Here is a 15,769-nt window from a genome sequence, read left to right as displayed (position 1 = left end):
AATATTCTGTATGAAGAGCACAACACGGACAAGACATCTACACTGACTGTACAGAGCACAAAAAGCATTTCCATTCATGATAGTATTTTTAAAAGCTGCTCCTTACGTTATAAAGTGCAACATGGCCATGACACTATTACAGCCTCAGAACAGAGATTCACATGCATATTGATTAAAGCCTGTTTTTAACCAGAAGCTTACAAATCTCAATTATCATATAAACAAAAGTTTTCTTTACCACATGCAAGAATAACAATTTCTCCCTAAAGAACAAGAAATCTTTTATCTCAATATCCCCAAATTGAAAAAAAAACAAAACAAAAAAAAAAAAAAAAAAAAACCAGAGAGAATTAGGGCTGCCACTGCAAATGATGCTTGGTCTCTCAATGTGTGTCATATGCACCGCTTTGCTAGATCAGATCCCAGCATTTCTCTCTCTCAAATCTTAAACCACATTATTTCCTGCCACTACCATTGCTTTTAACAGCTTTATCATATTAATTTCCTTTTACACAATGCCTGTAGTTTAAGCAAAGTCAGAAATTTATGTTTCATGTTTATTTGAAATCCTCCTTCCCATGGTTCTCTCCAGGACCAAATTCGGTGACAAAAGAGTCACGGAGAATGTAAGGCAAGTCATCCCTGGTTTCAGCTCAATGGACCAAAAAGGCTTCAGCAGCTTGCAGCAGTCTGAAAAAGAAATGTTGACTCTTGAGTGAGAGGTGAATTGGGGCTAAGAGGAAATGAAGTTACCAATCTACAAAGTTGACAGAACTTGAACAAATACTATACTCTTGGGATCACCTTTAAAAACTGCCTTAAACAAAGCTGTGCAACACAAACTGGAAAGCCTAAGGCCCTGCAAGAGACTGAATTCCTGCTTCAGAAGAAGTGGGATAATTAGTGCTCTACAAAATTTTCAACAGAAAGATGATTCACTTAGTCCTTGCCTCATTTGTGCAAGAAGTTCAACATTTCCTAAAATATAGTTGAGGAAGAGACCAAGCAGTTCCAGCCCAAGTGCTGATTTACAACTTTACCAATTACCAGAACTAGCTAGTAGTCTTGTTCACACTTAAATGAACTTTGCTATCATAAAATTACTAGTCATGATGATTTCCTCTCACTTGTCTTTCAGAAAGGAAGCTGATGAACATTGCATGCAAGAATAAGTTCATCTCCAAACTGTACTCACCAGCAAGCCTGTATGCCTATCACAAGTTTAGACAGATAGCACACATGCTAACTTTAATCATCTCACAGGGAGACAGTAAATGGTGAAGAAAGGATCATTCACAACTAGAAATTGCACATACATTCTATTCTTTTAAGGACAGATGAAAGTCCAAGTGACAGTAAGAAATAACAATCAGAAGAGCAGTATTTTATAGAAGCCATAGTGTCTGTAGTTATGTTTAGAACTGGTTTTCATATACCCAGCCACATTCTGTTGTTGTATAAACTTCGTATTTGAAGTGGAGCCTGCCTTCTCCTCAGCTACATTGTCACTGCTGTCTAGAACCATACAAGACACCAAGAGCTCTCACCACCTTGCTTCATCACCATCTTGGTTCCCTTAGAACTTGACAGCATGTCAAATCTTCACAAAATTGGGGTCCTTCTATTTCCTTTTTTTTTAACTAGAGGAAAACTTATCACCATTATAATGAACTATTTCTCATTATTACTAAGGAAGAAAGGAAGTGATAAGCACAAATATTTTTCATTTTTAGTATAACTCACATTGCTCAAGAGAAGGAGAATTATTGAACAAGTGCAACCACCAAATTCCTATTTCAAATATTACTGAAGATGACTTGGATTTCATTTTGCTAATCTTCAACTGAAACTGTGTGGATTGATGCCAAGAGATACAACAACTGAGTAGACTTAGTTCCTACAATTCAAAGCTGCAGGGGAAAAGTACTGATTCCCAACATAACAGAAACATTAAAAAAGCCCCAAAAAAGCACAAACCACTGCTTGCTTACATCAAGTGTAACATCAGACTCACAGTTGTAAGACAGGATTTCTTCTGTGTATTTGTTGTGAAGTTTCACTTCCTTAGTTATGTTATAAAGCAGCACATACGTGTATCATACAGATGATGCACAGTTGCATCCCACATTTTAATTAGGCTGATCTTACACACAGGAATACTCCTGTGTTCAGATACATCATGAAAGAGGACCCACATGCTCTAATGGCCACTAAAGATAGTACTTCACTCAATATCACTTAAGCCTTCTAGGCCTCAACAGCCAAATCCTTCCTTCAGTAATTGATTATTTCACCATAAATACTTAACATTGCTCTAATGCAGGAAACTCTTTGATGTCAGCCTCTGAATACTGTAATAAAGCAACCCAGAAGCACACCCTGTACTGCACAGAGCTGCATTTAGGATCTTGAGCACAGCAAACTGCTCTGCAGTGAGATATGTTAGTTTATGCAGAGTCCCAACAGTATGTTAAGTAACAGAACTAACACACTGGTGGTTTCAGCACTCCAGAGATTCCAGATTTTCTAGGTGAGCAGGTGTGCTAATTATAAGTCTCCCATAAATATTACTCCATGAGCAGAAACAGCTCAAGGAATTGGAACATCTCCCATACAGCAGTAGTTGTTGCAGGGAGAAAAATCCCAGGATTTAGAAAACTAATGGAAATACCATTTAAAAACAAAACAGAAAAGGCATGTATTAAAGGCCTAGCTACGTAGTGTCTGTTTCCAGTGAAGTTTCACTCTAGATGAAAACAAATTATTGTCCTGCTCAACCATCCCTGAGTTTACCATGACAGCTACTTAGATGGAGCAGGAAGAAATGGTTTTGTAGCTGTTCTTTCTGGAAGTGTTATTCAAACCAAAATGCCCTTTTAGACCTCCCCTCAAACACACACAAGTGGAAGGCACTGTGTTCAAGTGCAGTAGCTAAAAATACACACACAAAGTGTGTGAGGCAATATAACTATGGGCAGGAGGAGTTAAATCTGAAACACAACTAGTGTCATGAACCCACAGGTTACTGAGAAGGCTATCAGCAAGGTACGTCTTCATCAAAGCACAAAAGAAAAAAAAGTGATTTTAACTGAGCCAAAACAACAGATATAATTGTCTCTATTCTGCAGATACCTTTAACAATCAGTTTTTATATATTAACTGAAGTGGCAACTCCACCGCCAGTTGTGGATGCAATACCTGCAATAGCTGTTTGTTTATTCCTGAGGGTACCAGAAGAAGTTAAATATAGCAATGTCAGAAGTGAAAACTATGGATAGCAGTTTCCAGGTTCATAGTTTTCCTAGTAACTGTTGGTATAACTCAGTAAGTTCCATAAGCAGCACAAATGCCTGACATCAGCACTTTTACTGTTACCACCTGAACTTGACTGATGACACTGCTCAAAGCACAAAGGTCATGAACCACTACTTCTGATAAGGTGGAGAATACATGGGGTTTGTGCTGAGAGCCAGAACCTGTGGCAGAATCTGACCTTATCATCTTGACAGTAAGTAATCAGTTAAAAATCCATACCCAAACACTTCCACCACTAAATACCTAAACTGAAGCCTAGCCTGGATTTCTCATGAGAATTTTCTCCTTTGACCTTGACAAGCTGGTAGGTTTAACTCATCACTCAAGTTATGGCCCTATATCTTCAAATGCTTGGCAGAAAGGCTGCAGCCATTATCACAACTTGGTGGAATGACAAGAAAAGAAAATAAGCTCATTTTTCAGAATACAAAACAATGCTGTTTTCATGTTGATGAAAAAAATCATGTTAAACTACATCTGAGACAGCCTTGTTCTGAAAAGATCAAAGCTTACTTTTAGCCATGATTAAACTTTGAATGAGAGAATTCTTTACTAGCCTGTATCCAGAACAGTTATTTTACTTGAAAAAATTCTCAGTAAGAACAACTGTGCACTACAAGTCACACAACTGCTACTCACACAACTCACCTTTGCGTATCTGCAGCCAAAAAGATCACAAGATCAGTGTAAAGAAAGACAAATACTGCTAAGGTGACAAGAGGAGGAGAAAAAAAAAAAGGAAAAAAAAAAAAAAAAAAGCTTTCTACCAAGTAAAATCTTTCTGCCATCACTGCTGATATTACTCTTCAGCAGTTCTCAATTATCTCCAGGGTCGGTGTACCCTCACATAACTACCTAACCAAAATAAGAAGCCTAGTGACTTTGAAACACATAACAGCATTATGGCAAACTGTTTATACAGACCTCCAAAAGATCTGTTTGCTCTGAATCCAAAAGATGATTGTCAAATGAAACTTAACAGAGCATAAAGTACAGTTAAATCAGGCTTAAGAGTCACTTTCAGATACTGCTGCCTGAAAATGGCATTGGTAGCTCAGTTATGGAGTTTCCAGCTACTGTTTAGAGGTCAAAAGCCTGGGAATGCCTTTAGGACACAAAAAGGCACTTCACTCTTGGCTTCAGAGAGTCATGAAGAGTCTCATGCTCAGAGCAATATCCTCAGGAGCTTGAACCGGTGCGAGGGTTTATAAAGAAGATGCTTCTTGCAGCGTTAACTTTGCTCTGCTTTCGGTTATGCAACTTCTGCTGCTGTATTAAAGGCAGCAAACAAACATGTGGCATACACACACGCTCAAAGGGTTACAGTCTCCCCTAAAAAAAATGTTTTAATAATAAAATTACACTGGGTAGTTAGAAGAATTTATCTGAAAAAGTCACAGCCGGCACTGCACAGGAGAGTCCCGAAAGTTCAAAGCCCTCAAACTTCAGTCATCGACTGGCATCAAAGCCATCACACACGACAAAAAAAGCCCATTTGTGTCACGAGAGACCGATGGACAAGCACGCCCAGGGAACCTTCATCTGGCAAGCGGCGCTGCACACACAGAGCCTTTTGCAGCGCCCGAGCCCCTGCAGCAGCCACCCAGCACACCAAGGCAGAGCCACAGAACTGCCGGGGCTGGACGGCAGCTCCGGGAGCACCCGCTCCAACACCCCGCCAGGGCAGGGGCAGCCAGAGCAGGAACGCGCCCGGGTGGGTTTGGAACGGCTCCAGAGACGGAGCCGCCAGCAGCGGCAGCAGCCCAGGCTCCCCGGGCCGGGGGAGCCCCGCAGGCACTGACCCCCCGCACACCGGGAGCGGCGGGGCAGACCCGGGAGCAGACCCGGGAGCAGACCCGGGAGCCGCCCGCCCGCAGCGCTGCCGATGCACGGCGACAGGGACCCGCGTCCGCGGCCAAAGTCCTCCCTCCTCGTCCTCATCCCGCACGCAGCCGCCGCCTCAGGCCAAGCCCTGCGCGGTCACCCGGGTGAGCGGGGAGCCGAGACGGGCAGACAGGGCAGAGGACGGCCGGGGCGGGGCAGGGACAGCAGGGGACAGCAGGGGACGGGTGACCGTCGCTCCACCGGCGGCTCCTCCCTTCCCTTTCCCTCCTCTTCGGCAGGTGCCAGAGCCGCGTCAGCCCCCTCCCAATGGGTCACTCACAGCTTCAGGCTGGCGTAGGCCGCCGCTGCCGTGGTTCCCACCGGTGCCGCCGTCGCCATCCGTCCCCTCGGGCTGTCCCCCGGCCGCCGGCTCCGCTCCGACCCGGCCGCTCCCTCCCCGCCCGACTGACGCGTCCCTGGGCCGGAGCGACGGAGCTCCGCTCGGGACAAACCTCCGCGGGCGCGCTGGCGAGCCCAGGGCGGGGCGCCGCCTATGCAGGCGGGGGTGGGGCCGGGAGGGCTCAGCGACGCCACCATTGGCTGAAGCAGAGCGAGAGAATTGTGCTCAACTGCGCGGGGGCAGAACCGACTTCTCGAGCAGGGCCAGTGGCGCAATGGATAACGCGTCTGACTACGGATCAGAAGATTCTAGGTTCGACTCCTGGCTGGCTCGGCTGCTCCTTTTTCACCCCGTGTCATTAGTTTTCTCTTTTTTCTCTTCTACTTCGAGCCGAGGCTGCTGCCTACAGCTCCCCCACTTCTGTACGTGCCCACCGCTGCCACCTCCTTGCCCTCAATGTGGGGTGTCTCCAAACCTCCCAGGGCTGGGTGGAGTTTCAGAGTTTCCTGCCCTTGGCACCCCCTGCTTGGGCACAGCTGCTGTCCGCCTGGCCACCCTTTCTGATCCTGCGGGCTATGGGGTGTGGCAAGGAGCAAACCTGGGGCACCTCCTGGCCAGTTCCACTGGATCCAGCTCTCTGAGTGTCATGCCCAACGTTTGGGCAGCTTCTTGCCCCAAGGAGGGGGAACTATAATTAGTTATTCCTATGTATTTGCTTCATTTTAGCTGATAGCTCCAAGCTGCTGTGGCGCTGCTTGGCCAACATCCAGTCTTCGGGCGTGAGGCATCTGGTAGCTGATAGAAGGGGCACCATGGGAACGTGGGAACAACACCCAAAACACTCAAGGAACTCATCCCCACCAATGTTGCAAAGGAGACTCCCATGCTGGAGTCCGAGCCTGCTCCCACATGCAGCACATCCCTCCCCAGACCCTCAGCCTGGGACTTGGGCTTCCCCAGGATGCCAGAACAGGACAGCCTCCGATGGAGCTGCAGCAAACACCAGCTGCCTGCAAAGGACTGGAAATTCCCAGTGAACCCTCCTGAGGTGGTTCTCCCCACCCTTAGCCACTGAGGTGGAGGGATAGGAGTAAGGAAGAGGTTGGGAAACCATCATTTCACAGCCTAAGTCCCCTCACCATGGACTCTGGGCAATGACAATCATTTTAAGTTTAACAAAGACTCGACTCTGAGTGTTGCTTAAGATACTGTCTTTAATCACGAAATCACAACAGGCCAGTGGCTTCATTCTGCTACTGGTCTCCATTCTTTATAAATACTTAACAGCACAGAAGAAAAGAGGGCTGTGTTCACAGGAGGCTAAGGTTAGTTACACCAGCACAAATCCTAAAATACTCTCTCCCGGAGCCGAGCTTTGAAGGAAACATAAAATAACTAGTACCATTCAGTATCGTTATGCAGGCTCTGGATTTGCTTTCCGGACCCAGAAAGGCAGAGCCTGGGGGTGTGTGTGCCTGGGTCCCTGCCTGGCTGTGCTCCGCAGACCTGCTGCGGGGGGAGGAGGGCTGGTGCCGACAAGGGCTGGCAACTGCAGCCCAGTCATCCCTCTGCCAGGGCCATAGGGCATTCCTGCCTTTACAGGACTTTTTGCCGTGTATTTGCACGTGGGGACAGTTTCTTCCCATCTCCTGTCATGTCTGAGTGGGTTGCAGATGCATTGCCACACCAACTTCTGGCTGCCCTGGAAAAAAGCAGGGTAAGGATTTTTATTGCTCAGGAAAGCATTGCTTCTCCTTAGGAAAAGGGTGGGTGAGCAGTTCCAAGCTCTCTCTGGGTTCGTGACAGGAAGATGTCTGCCCAGTCAGCTTCAGTGAGGACAGCCAGAGCTGCTGCAGCCAGTGAGCAGCAGCACACAGAAACGGAAAAGAAAAATGAACGCACAAATGCTGTGCGATGATGAGAGATGCAAAGCCCTTCCCAGCTTCTCCCAGTGGCACAGGCACTCACAGGATGGGGGAAAGGGATGTGTATCTGGTCATAGCCCTTCCCTGCCTGCAGCTACTGACTCCAGGGGTATTGCCCAGTGATGAAGCCTGGGGCAACTTGGCATTACATTCACGCACATTAAAAGGCACCTCCAAGCACTTGGCATGGGCACAGAGGTGTGAAAGGCAGGTGTGTCACAGGCGTCATGTGCATGGACACAACTGCACACACCACCCCAAAAGTGAGCACACAGCAAGTGGTCAAGGCTCACATGGGATTTTTTTTTCCAAAAAAAGATAATCCTTTCTTTGGAATGGCCAGCCAGTTTTCTTGGACACTCAGTTTTCTTTTCTTTTCTTTCTCTTGGACACCCAGTTTTCCCCTTTTAAGGCAGCCACATCACACCTGATTGCTGATGAAACTCCATCATTTACAGACTAAGCAGCTATTCACTTTGTAGTAAAAAGGTCTACAAAAACAAAAAAAAAAAAGCCATTTAAACCTTGAAAGACTGGGAAGACATTTTAAAAGCCCCCAAATGAAATTCAGAAACTGAAGAGCCAAAGATCTTTTCAAATGCTCCTTACCAGAGTGTTAGAAACTGCTGCTCCCTGTGTTTTAACATCAGGGCAATTTCCAAATTGCTTTGATCACAGGTGCTTCTTACACTTTAAATTACACAAAAATGTCTGCTGCTTCTGTAGCTGGAGCTTTCTCCCGGCTCGTATGCAAAAATCCCTATTTAAATGAGTTTCTGTATTTTAAGCAATAGAAATTTAACAGCATGATCTGAATGAAAACATCTTTTAAGCTCTGATTCCTGAAAGCAGGCTTCAGAGAATTCACTTGAATAACTATTTGCATGAGAGTTACTCATTAACAGCACAATGGGACTTCCAAGGGTCCCTTACTTTAAAGCCAGTCAGAAGAACTTGCTGGGGGAGGAATCAGGACTAACTTTCCACAGCATGTTTTCATAGCTTCTTAATAAATTAAAAGGCAACAAGGTTCACGTGAACAGCAAAACCCAATGAGATAGGTGGAATTTAACATGTTTTTTGAAATTCTTCTGAAGAGGACACAAAGCCCCACACTCCCAACTCCAGCGCTATTTCTCCCTTTGGGGGAGCTGCCTGAAGGCAGGCAGTGAGGGCTTGCAGCTCCACAGATGCCTGGTGGAGGGTCAGGAGGAGAAGATTCCCCTGTGCAGGATGCCCCTGCCTCCTGCTGTGCCAAACCCACTGCCAGGCAGCTGCAGAGCTGGGGAGAAGCTGGGGAAAATCATCAGGGACTCAGACACTCACAGCCAGGGAGAAATAATACTGAGCTTAAAGGAATTCGACCTCCCAGAGATACAAGCAGTGCAAGTCAGCACACACAGGGGTGCAGGGCAGTGCAGTAGATGCTTTAGCTTCTAAACCACAAGCTCACAGGCTCCTTTTTTCAAGAGCTTCACATTGTCACTCCCAGCTCTTTTTAAATACAGGAAAGGAGAGTGTTAGCACTTAATAATTTATAGGGGACCTTTAAACTGGAAGTAGGGCAGCCTTCGTTTCCCCAGTGCTGACAGATACAGGATGGCTGACAGAAGTAAGAAGACACTGTGTGGGAGCAGAGGCCAAACTCTCTGGTAATGCAAAGAGGGCTCCTGCAAGACATCTTGCCACGAACTGCTGCCCTTGAGGCTTTCCATGAAGGAAAATTGTCCTTCTCTCCTTTCCCTTCTCTCCTGCTTATTTTGAGGTTTTGGGGAACGCTGAAAGAGTGAGACAGAGGTTTAAATTGCAGTTTAAAAACAAAATACCAGTCCCACTAGTGTTTGCAGATCTTTACAAAATTAAGGCCAAAAAATGTGCACAAGGGCTTGATCTAAAAATCAAGAGGTAGCAAAAGCATGAACTACATAGCAGCTGGTCTTTCAGAGACAGCAACAGATGACCAAAGCTGGTGTTTTCAGCTCAGTTCAAAAAAACCACTTTGATATCTCGTTGCCTTCACTGCCAAAAGCAGCCCAGGGTGCAGAACCACCTGCCCAGGACTATGTGAATTATTTACTAGGGACTGTGAACTGGTGTTATTTTCCACTTCAGTCCCTTCAGACAGTCCTGAGATCACAGTCACACCTGGAATACCCCCTCCCTGCTCCAGCCTAGCTGTGCTGCAGGACACAAGCTGATGAGAGGCACTGGGGTGAGAGCACTATGGGATCTGCCCTGGCTGTTGCCCTCGATACATCCTGCTTGGATGCAGCACCGCTTACATTTTGTGTCAGATCCCATCCCATTCCTCACCAGCTAAATTAAAGTCTCTAGGAGGGCTCACATATTTGGGGTCAATTTTACCTCCTCTAAAATCACAGGTAAAACTCTCAGAAGATATATTTCACAGTGCTAAAATGCCCTCCCTTGAGCTTTCAGTCACTCACTGAAGGGATTCATGTCTCCAGGAAAAATGGTGCTGCGGAGCCAAGCTACACCAAAGCTCTGGATGGCTCCTAGGGAGGACCAGCCTACAGCCCCAAGCTGCCATCCCCATCCGAAGAGCAGTGGAATGGGGCAGAGGGCTGGATGATCAGTTGGCACCATGGGCCCACCAAGCTCCTTGGGCTGGGGCAGTTTCACATTTCAGCCGAGGCAAGATGACTTACTAGTACAAACAGAGACAGGCAACTTGCTGCTACCTGACACCTGTGCTCCTCCAGATGTGTACATGTTGCTGTCTGACCATATCAAGTGAAATTCAAGCTACATCCATGCTATTGGAAAAGAGGTTTGGTTGAACTGTAATGGGTTTTCAGCATGGGAACCTTTTGGGTGTCCCAGTGCCACGGCTCAGCTAATTTATTGTCATTTCCACACTGAAAATATCTTCAAGAATGTCATCCCATCCTTTGCCAGTCAGAATTTACATCTTCAGCAGAGATACATGAGGATTTAACTAATTTTCCACACAAAGAAAGAATAGTTAAGATCCATCTGAGACCTTAATTAAGAATTTTTTGTTACATAAAAGTACCAGTACATGAGGGCCTGCACAAATTTGACTATAAAGAGGGGGAGGTGGGGAGGTGGTGTCAAGACAAGAAACAATTTGCCTTCTTGCTTTCTCAGCAGAATGGAAAGTAAGGGCCAAACTCTCCAACCCCTTGCTCAGATAAGCTGTTATTATTCAATGGAGCAAATCTGTTTATGCCAATATACTCATCTGAGTTCAGGTTGTGGAGCTGGGCTCTAAATCCCTGCGTGACAAAGCCTTCATAACAACCTCAAGTTTGCTCCCCAAGCTCTAAATAAGCACCACTATGAAGTGGTTTTGTGCTGGGTAAACACCATGAAAAGGAATAGCCAGGCTGAGGGCTGAGCTGTGAGGACAAACTAGAAAACTCAGGCAACTGTTTGTGTACGGAGAACTTTTTTCCAAAGCGAGCTCCGCAAGCAAATATGAGGGTGGATTTCCCCCATCTCCACACTTTCAGCATCCCGACCTTTCCTTTCCAAATATGATCCACTGTTCAGATGCTGACACAGCAGTCTGGCCCCTATGTGTCGTGCTGACACACGAGCCTGGGCCCCAAGTCATTGCAGTAGCTTAGCCTAGCTTGTTCCAGTTTTTTGTTCTGTTTGAAATGGGATGTTGGCCTCCAGTTGCCAGACAGCATTGCCTGGTTTGTGCTTGGAGTTGGTACTTTTACAGCCAGACTTGATACTGGAGTTCAGGAAATTAACTGAAAGGTCTGAGTGTGCCCTTTTGCACAGACCCCTTTCTTTTCTTTTCCTAAAGAATTAATAAAAAGAGAGTGTCTGAAAAGCTGGTACTAATAGGCTGGTGTCCTTCAGGAAGCCTGATGAAATGTGCTTTCAGGAAACAGTAGACTGATGGGATGTCCCTAGCAGGCAGGCAAGCCAGCCTCTGGCTTTTTAATTGTGTATAGCATGACCAGAGTTCATAGGCATGAGAGCAAATTGTGCTTTCACTGAAGAATCTTCCAAAATGAGTCCAGAGGAATCTCCAGGAGGCAGAAAAAGACATGTAAAAGTAACTGATCAGTTTAGGTAACATGCCACATTCTTGGTCAAGTAGATATGGTTTGATGCAGCTGAAACCCACAAGCATACAAACTTCGTGAATCCAGCAAAAATCTCTCATATCCTTCGACAGAAACATTGCTGACTGGTGAAAAACATGCACAGGAAATCAGCTGAAGGTGGGGAGAGGGAGAGCATGTAACGAGTCTTCTGTCCTAGCTTTCCAGCTCTGGCCATGCTGACTAGTAGTGGTGCTGGTAGGCAGCTGCTGGGGTTGTGCCATTCTCTATGTGTTTCAGGTGACAGGAGTGACAAAGCAAATGTTCATCCAGTGGGTAGCAGCGATGTCCGTCTTCATCGTTCAGTTCCATCCCACAGTCCTGCAAAGAGAGGCCATGCAAATTATTAGAGCTTGTGTTCATCATTCAGTGTCAATTGGGGTCTGGCTTCTAGGAAAGTGATTTTGTGACAAGGACAGATGACACCCAGCCAACAGCTCCTTCCTAATAGGTGCAGCATGTACCACAAGAAGAAAAACATCTGACATAGGCATTTTGATGGGCAGCTGATTGTACAAATTTGTTTAAAACAGTTTTGTTGAATAAGCTTTATCTTGTGGTAAGGTGCAAACGCTGTATTTTAAATATGCCTGTGTCTCCTTACACTGCCAGGTAAGATTCACCTCTTCACATTACAGTTGTACTGATGTGATATCAGCTTGTGGAGTCAGGGGCTCTTTTCACTGCATTATAAGAACAGTGAGAAAAGACAACTATTTATTTTAATTCTCAGTCAGAAATATGGTAGCTTTCTGAGAAGCCCTGCACAGACGAAATGGTTTTTAAGAGCTGGCATCTCCTGGAATTTTTTCTTGTGCAGCCATATCCTTTCTCCACCCTCAAACACACATTCATTTCTCATGAGAGTGAAGGTAACTTATACCCCATGAGATCAGTCACCACTTTAGCATTTTTCAACAATCTGAATTGGAAATCAGATACACTGATGCGATCTGGAGCTTGAGGCTTCAGAGAGGCAGCAATAGACCTCACTAAGTCACCGTGCTTCCTGCATTAACAAATAAACTGCCAAGTTTGAAAAGCAATAATTAACTTGTTGCCCGTAACTTTACAGATAGCAAATGAAATTAAAATTGAAACACATTGCTGCAAAAACTTCTGTCTTCAATCTGGAAATTTCTTAGTTACTGACAGAAAGGATCTCACACTGAAAGGTTTGAATTGCTCAGCTACTGCTGCTGTAAGGCAGGAGATGTATTTGCATCTTAAAAATAATAGCAGTTATGACTATTAAGCGCCCACTCCCTGAGAAAGTGCTGACCTACCTCGCAGTGATAACATTCCACATGGTAATCCTTGTCCATGGACACAACCCGAATGGTCTCATCAGACCCCTGTAAGCATTTGAGCAAAGCAGAAATTACAAAGGATTACAGCAGGATCAGACACATGCACTCTGGAGATTGCTTCCTGCAATAAAATGAATGTGGAGGAAATGCACTTGGGCAGCTGGCTGGAGACCACAAATAAATCCTACCACTTGCAGTTATTTTTATAGTAAAGCTTCATCATTGACTGACTGCAGATATCCTCTAAAATGTGACACTAGTAGTGTAAAAATGTTTTCTGTTTAACAGTAACATCTATCAGATATCACAAATTAATGACTTGGTAATTTCAATAGATCACATTTTTCAGCATTGTAAATTAGTTTTGTCTAAGATTCATCTCCAAGTATTAAAATGTGTTAGTCCCAGAGTAGTCACACAGAGGACATTCATGAGTACCATCAGCATCTACTGACATAAAGGAAAATTCTGAACATAAAACCAGCAGCAGCATAATCCTGCAGGAGATGAAAGACGCAGCCTGGCCAAGGAGGAATAAGCTTCATCACTGAACAAAAGAAGGGTCACATCTCAAGAAGAGTGCATGAGCTTAGACCAAAGGGTTGCACTCTGGAGGAAGTGACCACCTCTCTCCATCCAGAAGCACATTTGTCTTGACACATGGTCAAGTGTGAAAGAGAGCAAGGCCTGACATTCCCCCCCAAGGGGATATGGAATAAAAGGCTCTTACCTCAGAGGGCAGAATGGGAAGTCCACATGCTGCACACTTTGGAGCTAAAACTCTGGAACAGCAACAAGAAATTGAAGGCAAGTTATGGATCAACATAAAAAGAGAGGTCTGTATATTCTCAGTGATAACACAAAAAGCTGCAGCTGTAAATTACTTACCCACAGGAAAGCCTTGCATCCTGAGATCATAAATTCATTTTAGCATTTATCTTAAGTAATGCTTGGCACACGTTGCTCAATCAGGCAAAAAGAGACCTTATATTTTACACTTAGTGCCAGAAAAAATACAACATTTCCCTATAAAATTCTTGGCTGCTACTGAGAGATTTGGAAAAGAAAATGAGGAGGAACGGAGCAGGACTGTCCCCAGAAAAATACATTAAAAGAAGTGGCAGCCTCTGGGCAGAAAACTTCTGAGAAAATACTGCATGACTGCACAGCTTCTTAAGGCCTTATAACACAATAATTAATTAAATTAAATTGCAAGGAAATATGAATTATTTCTGAATAATGATGGCATACAAGGGCACTAATCTTGGCAACAGGATTGTAACAGCTCTAGTCTTGGCACAACACAGAAGAGCTCCAATGACTGCCTGAGCAACACTTAATACTCTTCCTGCTCAGAAAATGGAGCAAGAACCAAAGCAAGCCAGAAGGACACACAAAATGTATGCAGCTCTAATACCAAAGCTACCAGCCAAGAGCACGGCCATTTTATTTTAATGTCTAAATAAGAAGTGATTTTAAAGTGGATTTATCAGTTGTTTAATTTAGAACTGGGTAAAATTTTTACTTTGCAGATTCAGTGGTGATTCCTTAAAAGACATATTCAGGTGTTCAACTACTCAAAAAGTAAATCACATTGATTTCCACAGGCATTCACAGGCTTACCTTAAAGCAGACTAATTTTGTACATCACTGAACACTTCAGGAACACTATTTCTCACTCTCTCTGCTTTGCAGAAGGGACAGCTGAAGCCCAGAGGTTATTTGGCTTCATCAGACTTACACAGGAGTCAACAGCTGGATAAGAGGAGAGAGGAGGAATTTCTAGGGTCTAGCCCCGTCCTCAAAACTTCTAACCCTGCCCCTATTTTACTAATCTGCATTGCTAACTAGCTGAAAAGCTAAATTAGAGGCTTGCTGCTTGGAACATCACTGCTGTTTATTTTGCCCTTACTTGTGGTAATCTCTGACACAGTAGATTTTGTTTTCAGAGTCTACAGTGAATGGCACACCGTCCAGACACTCGTTGCAGATGACGCATCGGAAGCAGCCTGGATGGTATGATTTCCCTAGAGCCTGCAGGATCTGCAACAGAGCAAGAGAAAGGAAAAATGCACATCAAGAGCCAGTAAAGGTGAAAATAGTAAACACACAGCTTTACACGAGATAATGCTGCAAATTCATCACCTGGGCTGTGTCTTTTTTCCCCTGTCTCATCTGAAAAATCAGTTAACAAGGATGGACAGGGCAGCTGGAATCAATATATGGCACCTGGCTCTAGAGATATTAATTATTTTCATGGGTACAAAAACAATTTAGAGACTCAGTCAAGGTGTTTAGCATGACAAAGGATAGAAGTGACAGAATTTAAAGGAAAGAAAATAATTTCTGAAGTCAACAAGTAGAGAATACTTAGCAAGATCACAAGGCAAGATGTACCAGCCAAACAAAAGAAATACACTTTTATATTCTCCGTGAGAAGTTGAAACTAGTATTATTGCTAGTTTTTCATAATTCCTTACATATTGAAGGGCTTTGTGCTCGCTTGCCTGGCTTTCTAATTAGCACAGACTATGGAAATTGTGTTGAACTCGACAGCTGCAATTCACTACCTGGAATACCATGGTCCGTCAGTAGAAGGATCAAACTTCTGAGTAGGAAACAGCTTCCAATTGTAATGCTTTCCAGTGTAAGCAGGCAAACAAAGATAATTAATTATAAGCATTAGAAAATGTTGGGAGGCATGCTGTGAACCAGAAATTCATAATTTCTTTGCCTCAGCTGTAGTCTTATACCACCAACTATACCAGTCTCCCTCTGAATGTCCTATAACTCACTGCTGACCCCCTGAGCATCCCCCACCCCATGCACATCTAGAATGGATGGTATCTGCTGTAGGCTAATCCTGCTTCATATATCTAAACTGAGGTC

General features: G+C 44.6%; 2 protein-coding genes and 1 non-coding gene across 5 annotated transcripts in view; 1 reads left to right on the top strand and 2 right to left on the bottom strand.

The window, feature by feature from the left end:
* Window positions 1-5,673, bottom strand: part of SACM1L (SAC1 like phosphatidylinositide phosphatase) — a 29,179-nt gene extending 23,506 nt beyond the window's left edge. The window contains exon 1 of the mRNA XM_030265163.4: window positions 5,480-5,673. Coding sequence (XP_030121023.1) covers window positions 5,480-5,538 — 59 coding nt within the window. The 5' untranslated portion in view covers window positions 5,539-5,673. The remainder of the gene's footprint in view (window positions 1-5,479) is intronic.
* Window positions 5,674-5,799: 126 nt separating this feature from the next.
* On the top strand, window positions 5,800-5,872 carry TRNAR-ACG (transfer RNA arginine (anticodon ACG)). Its single transcript has one exon. It is a non-coding gene; the product is annotated as a tRNA-Arg (tRNA).
* Window positions 5,873-6,733: 861 nt separating this feature from the next.
* LIMD1 (LIM domain containing 1) overlaps window positions 6,734-15,769 on the bottom strand; it is a 32,662-nt gene continuing 23,626 nt past the window's right edge. Inside the window, exons 5-9 of one of the 3 annotated variants that reach the window (XR_012054620.1) lie at window positions 14,793-14,923; window positions 13,611-13,662; window positions 12,857-12,925; window positions 10,971-11,891; window positions 6,734-7,955 (exon numbers count right to left, since the gene is read on the bottom strand). Coding sequence is in view for 1 of the 3 variants with exons in the window: in XM_030265161.4 (XP_030121021.4) it covers window positions 11,754-11,891; window positions 12,857-12,925; window positions 13,611-13,662; window positions 14,793-14,923 (390 nt within the window). In the remaining 2 variants the exon portion in view is untranslated. Of the gene's footprint in view, window positions 11,892-12,856; window positions 12,926-13,610; window positions 13,663-14,792; window positions 14,924-15,450; window positions 15,519-15,769 lie in introns of those variants that run through there. The other 2 variants (XM_030265161.4, XR_004366998.3) reach the window with 2 other exon arrangements.

This window comes from Taeniopygia guttata, chromosome 2, assembly GCF_048771995.1.
Source record: "Taeniopygia guttata chromosome 2, bTaeGut7.mat, whole genome shotgun sequence".
In the NCBI taxonomy this organism is placed as follows: Eukaryota; Metazoa; Chordata; class Aves; order Passeriformes; family Estrildidae; genus Taeniopygia; species Taeniopygia guttata.
Note: the sequence above shows the minus strand (reverse complement) of the source record. Positions and strands in the feature narration are given on the sequence as shown.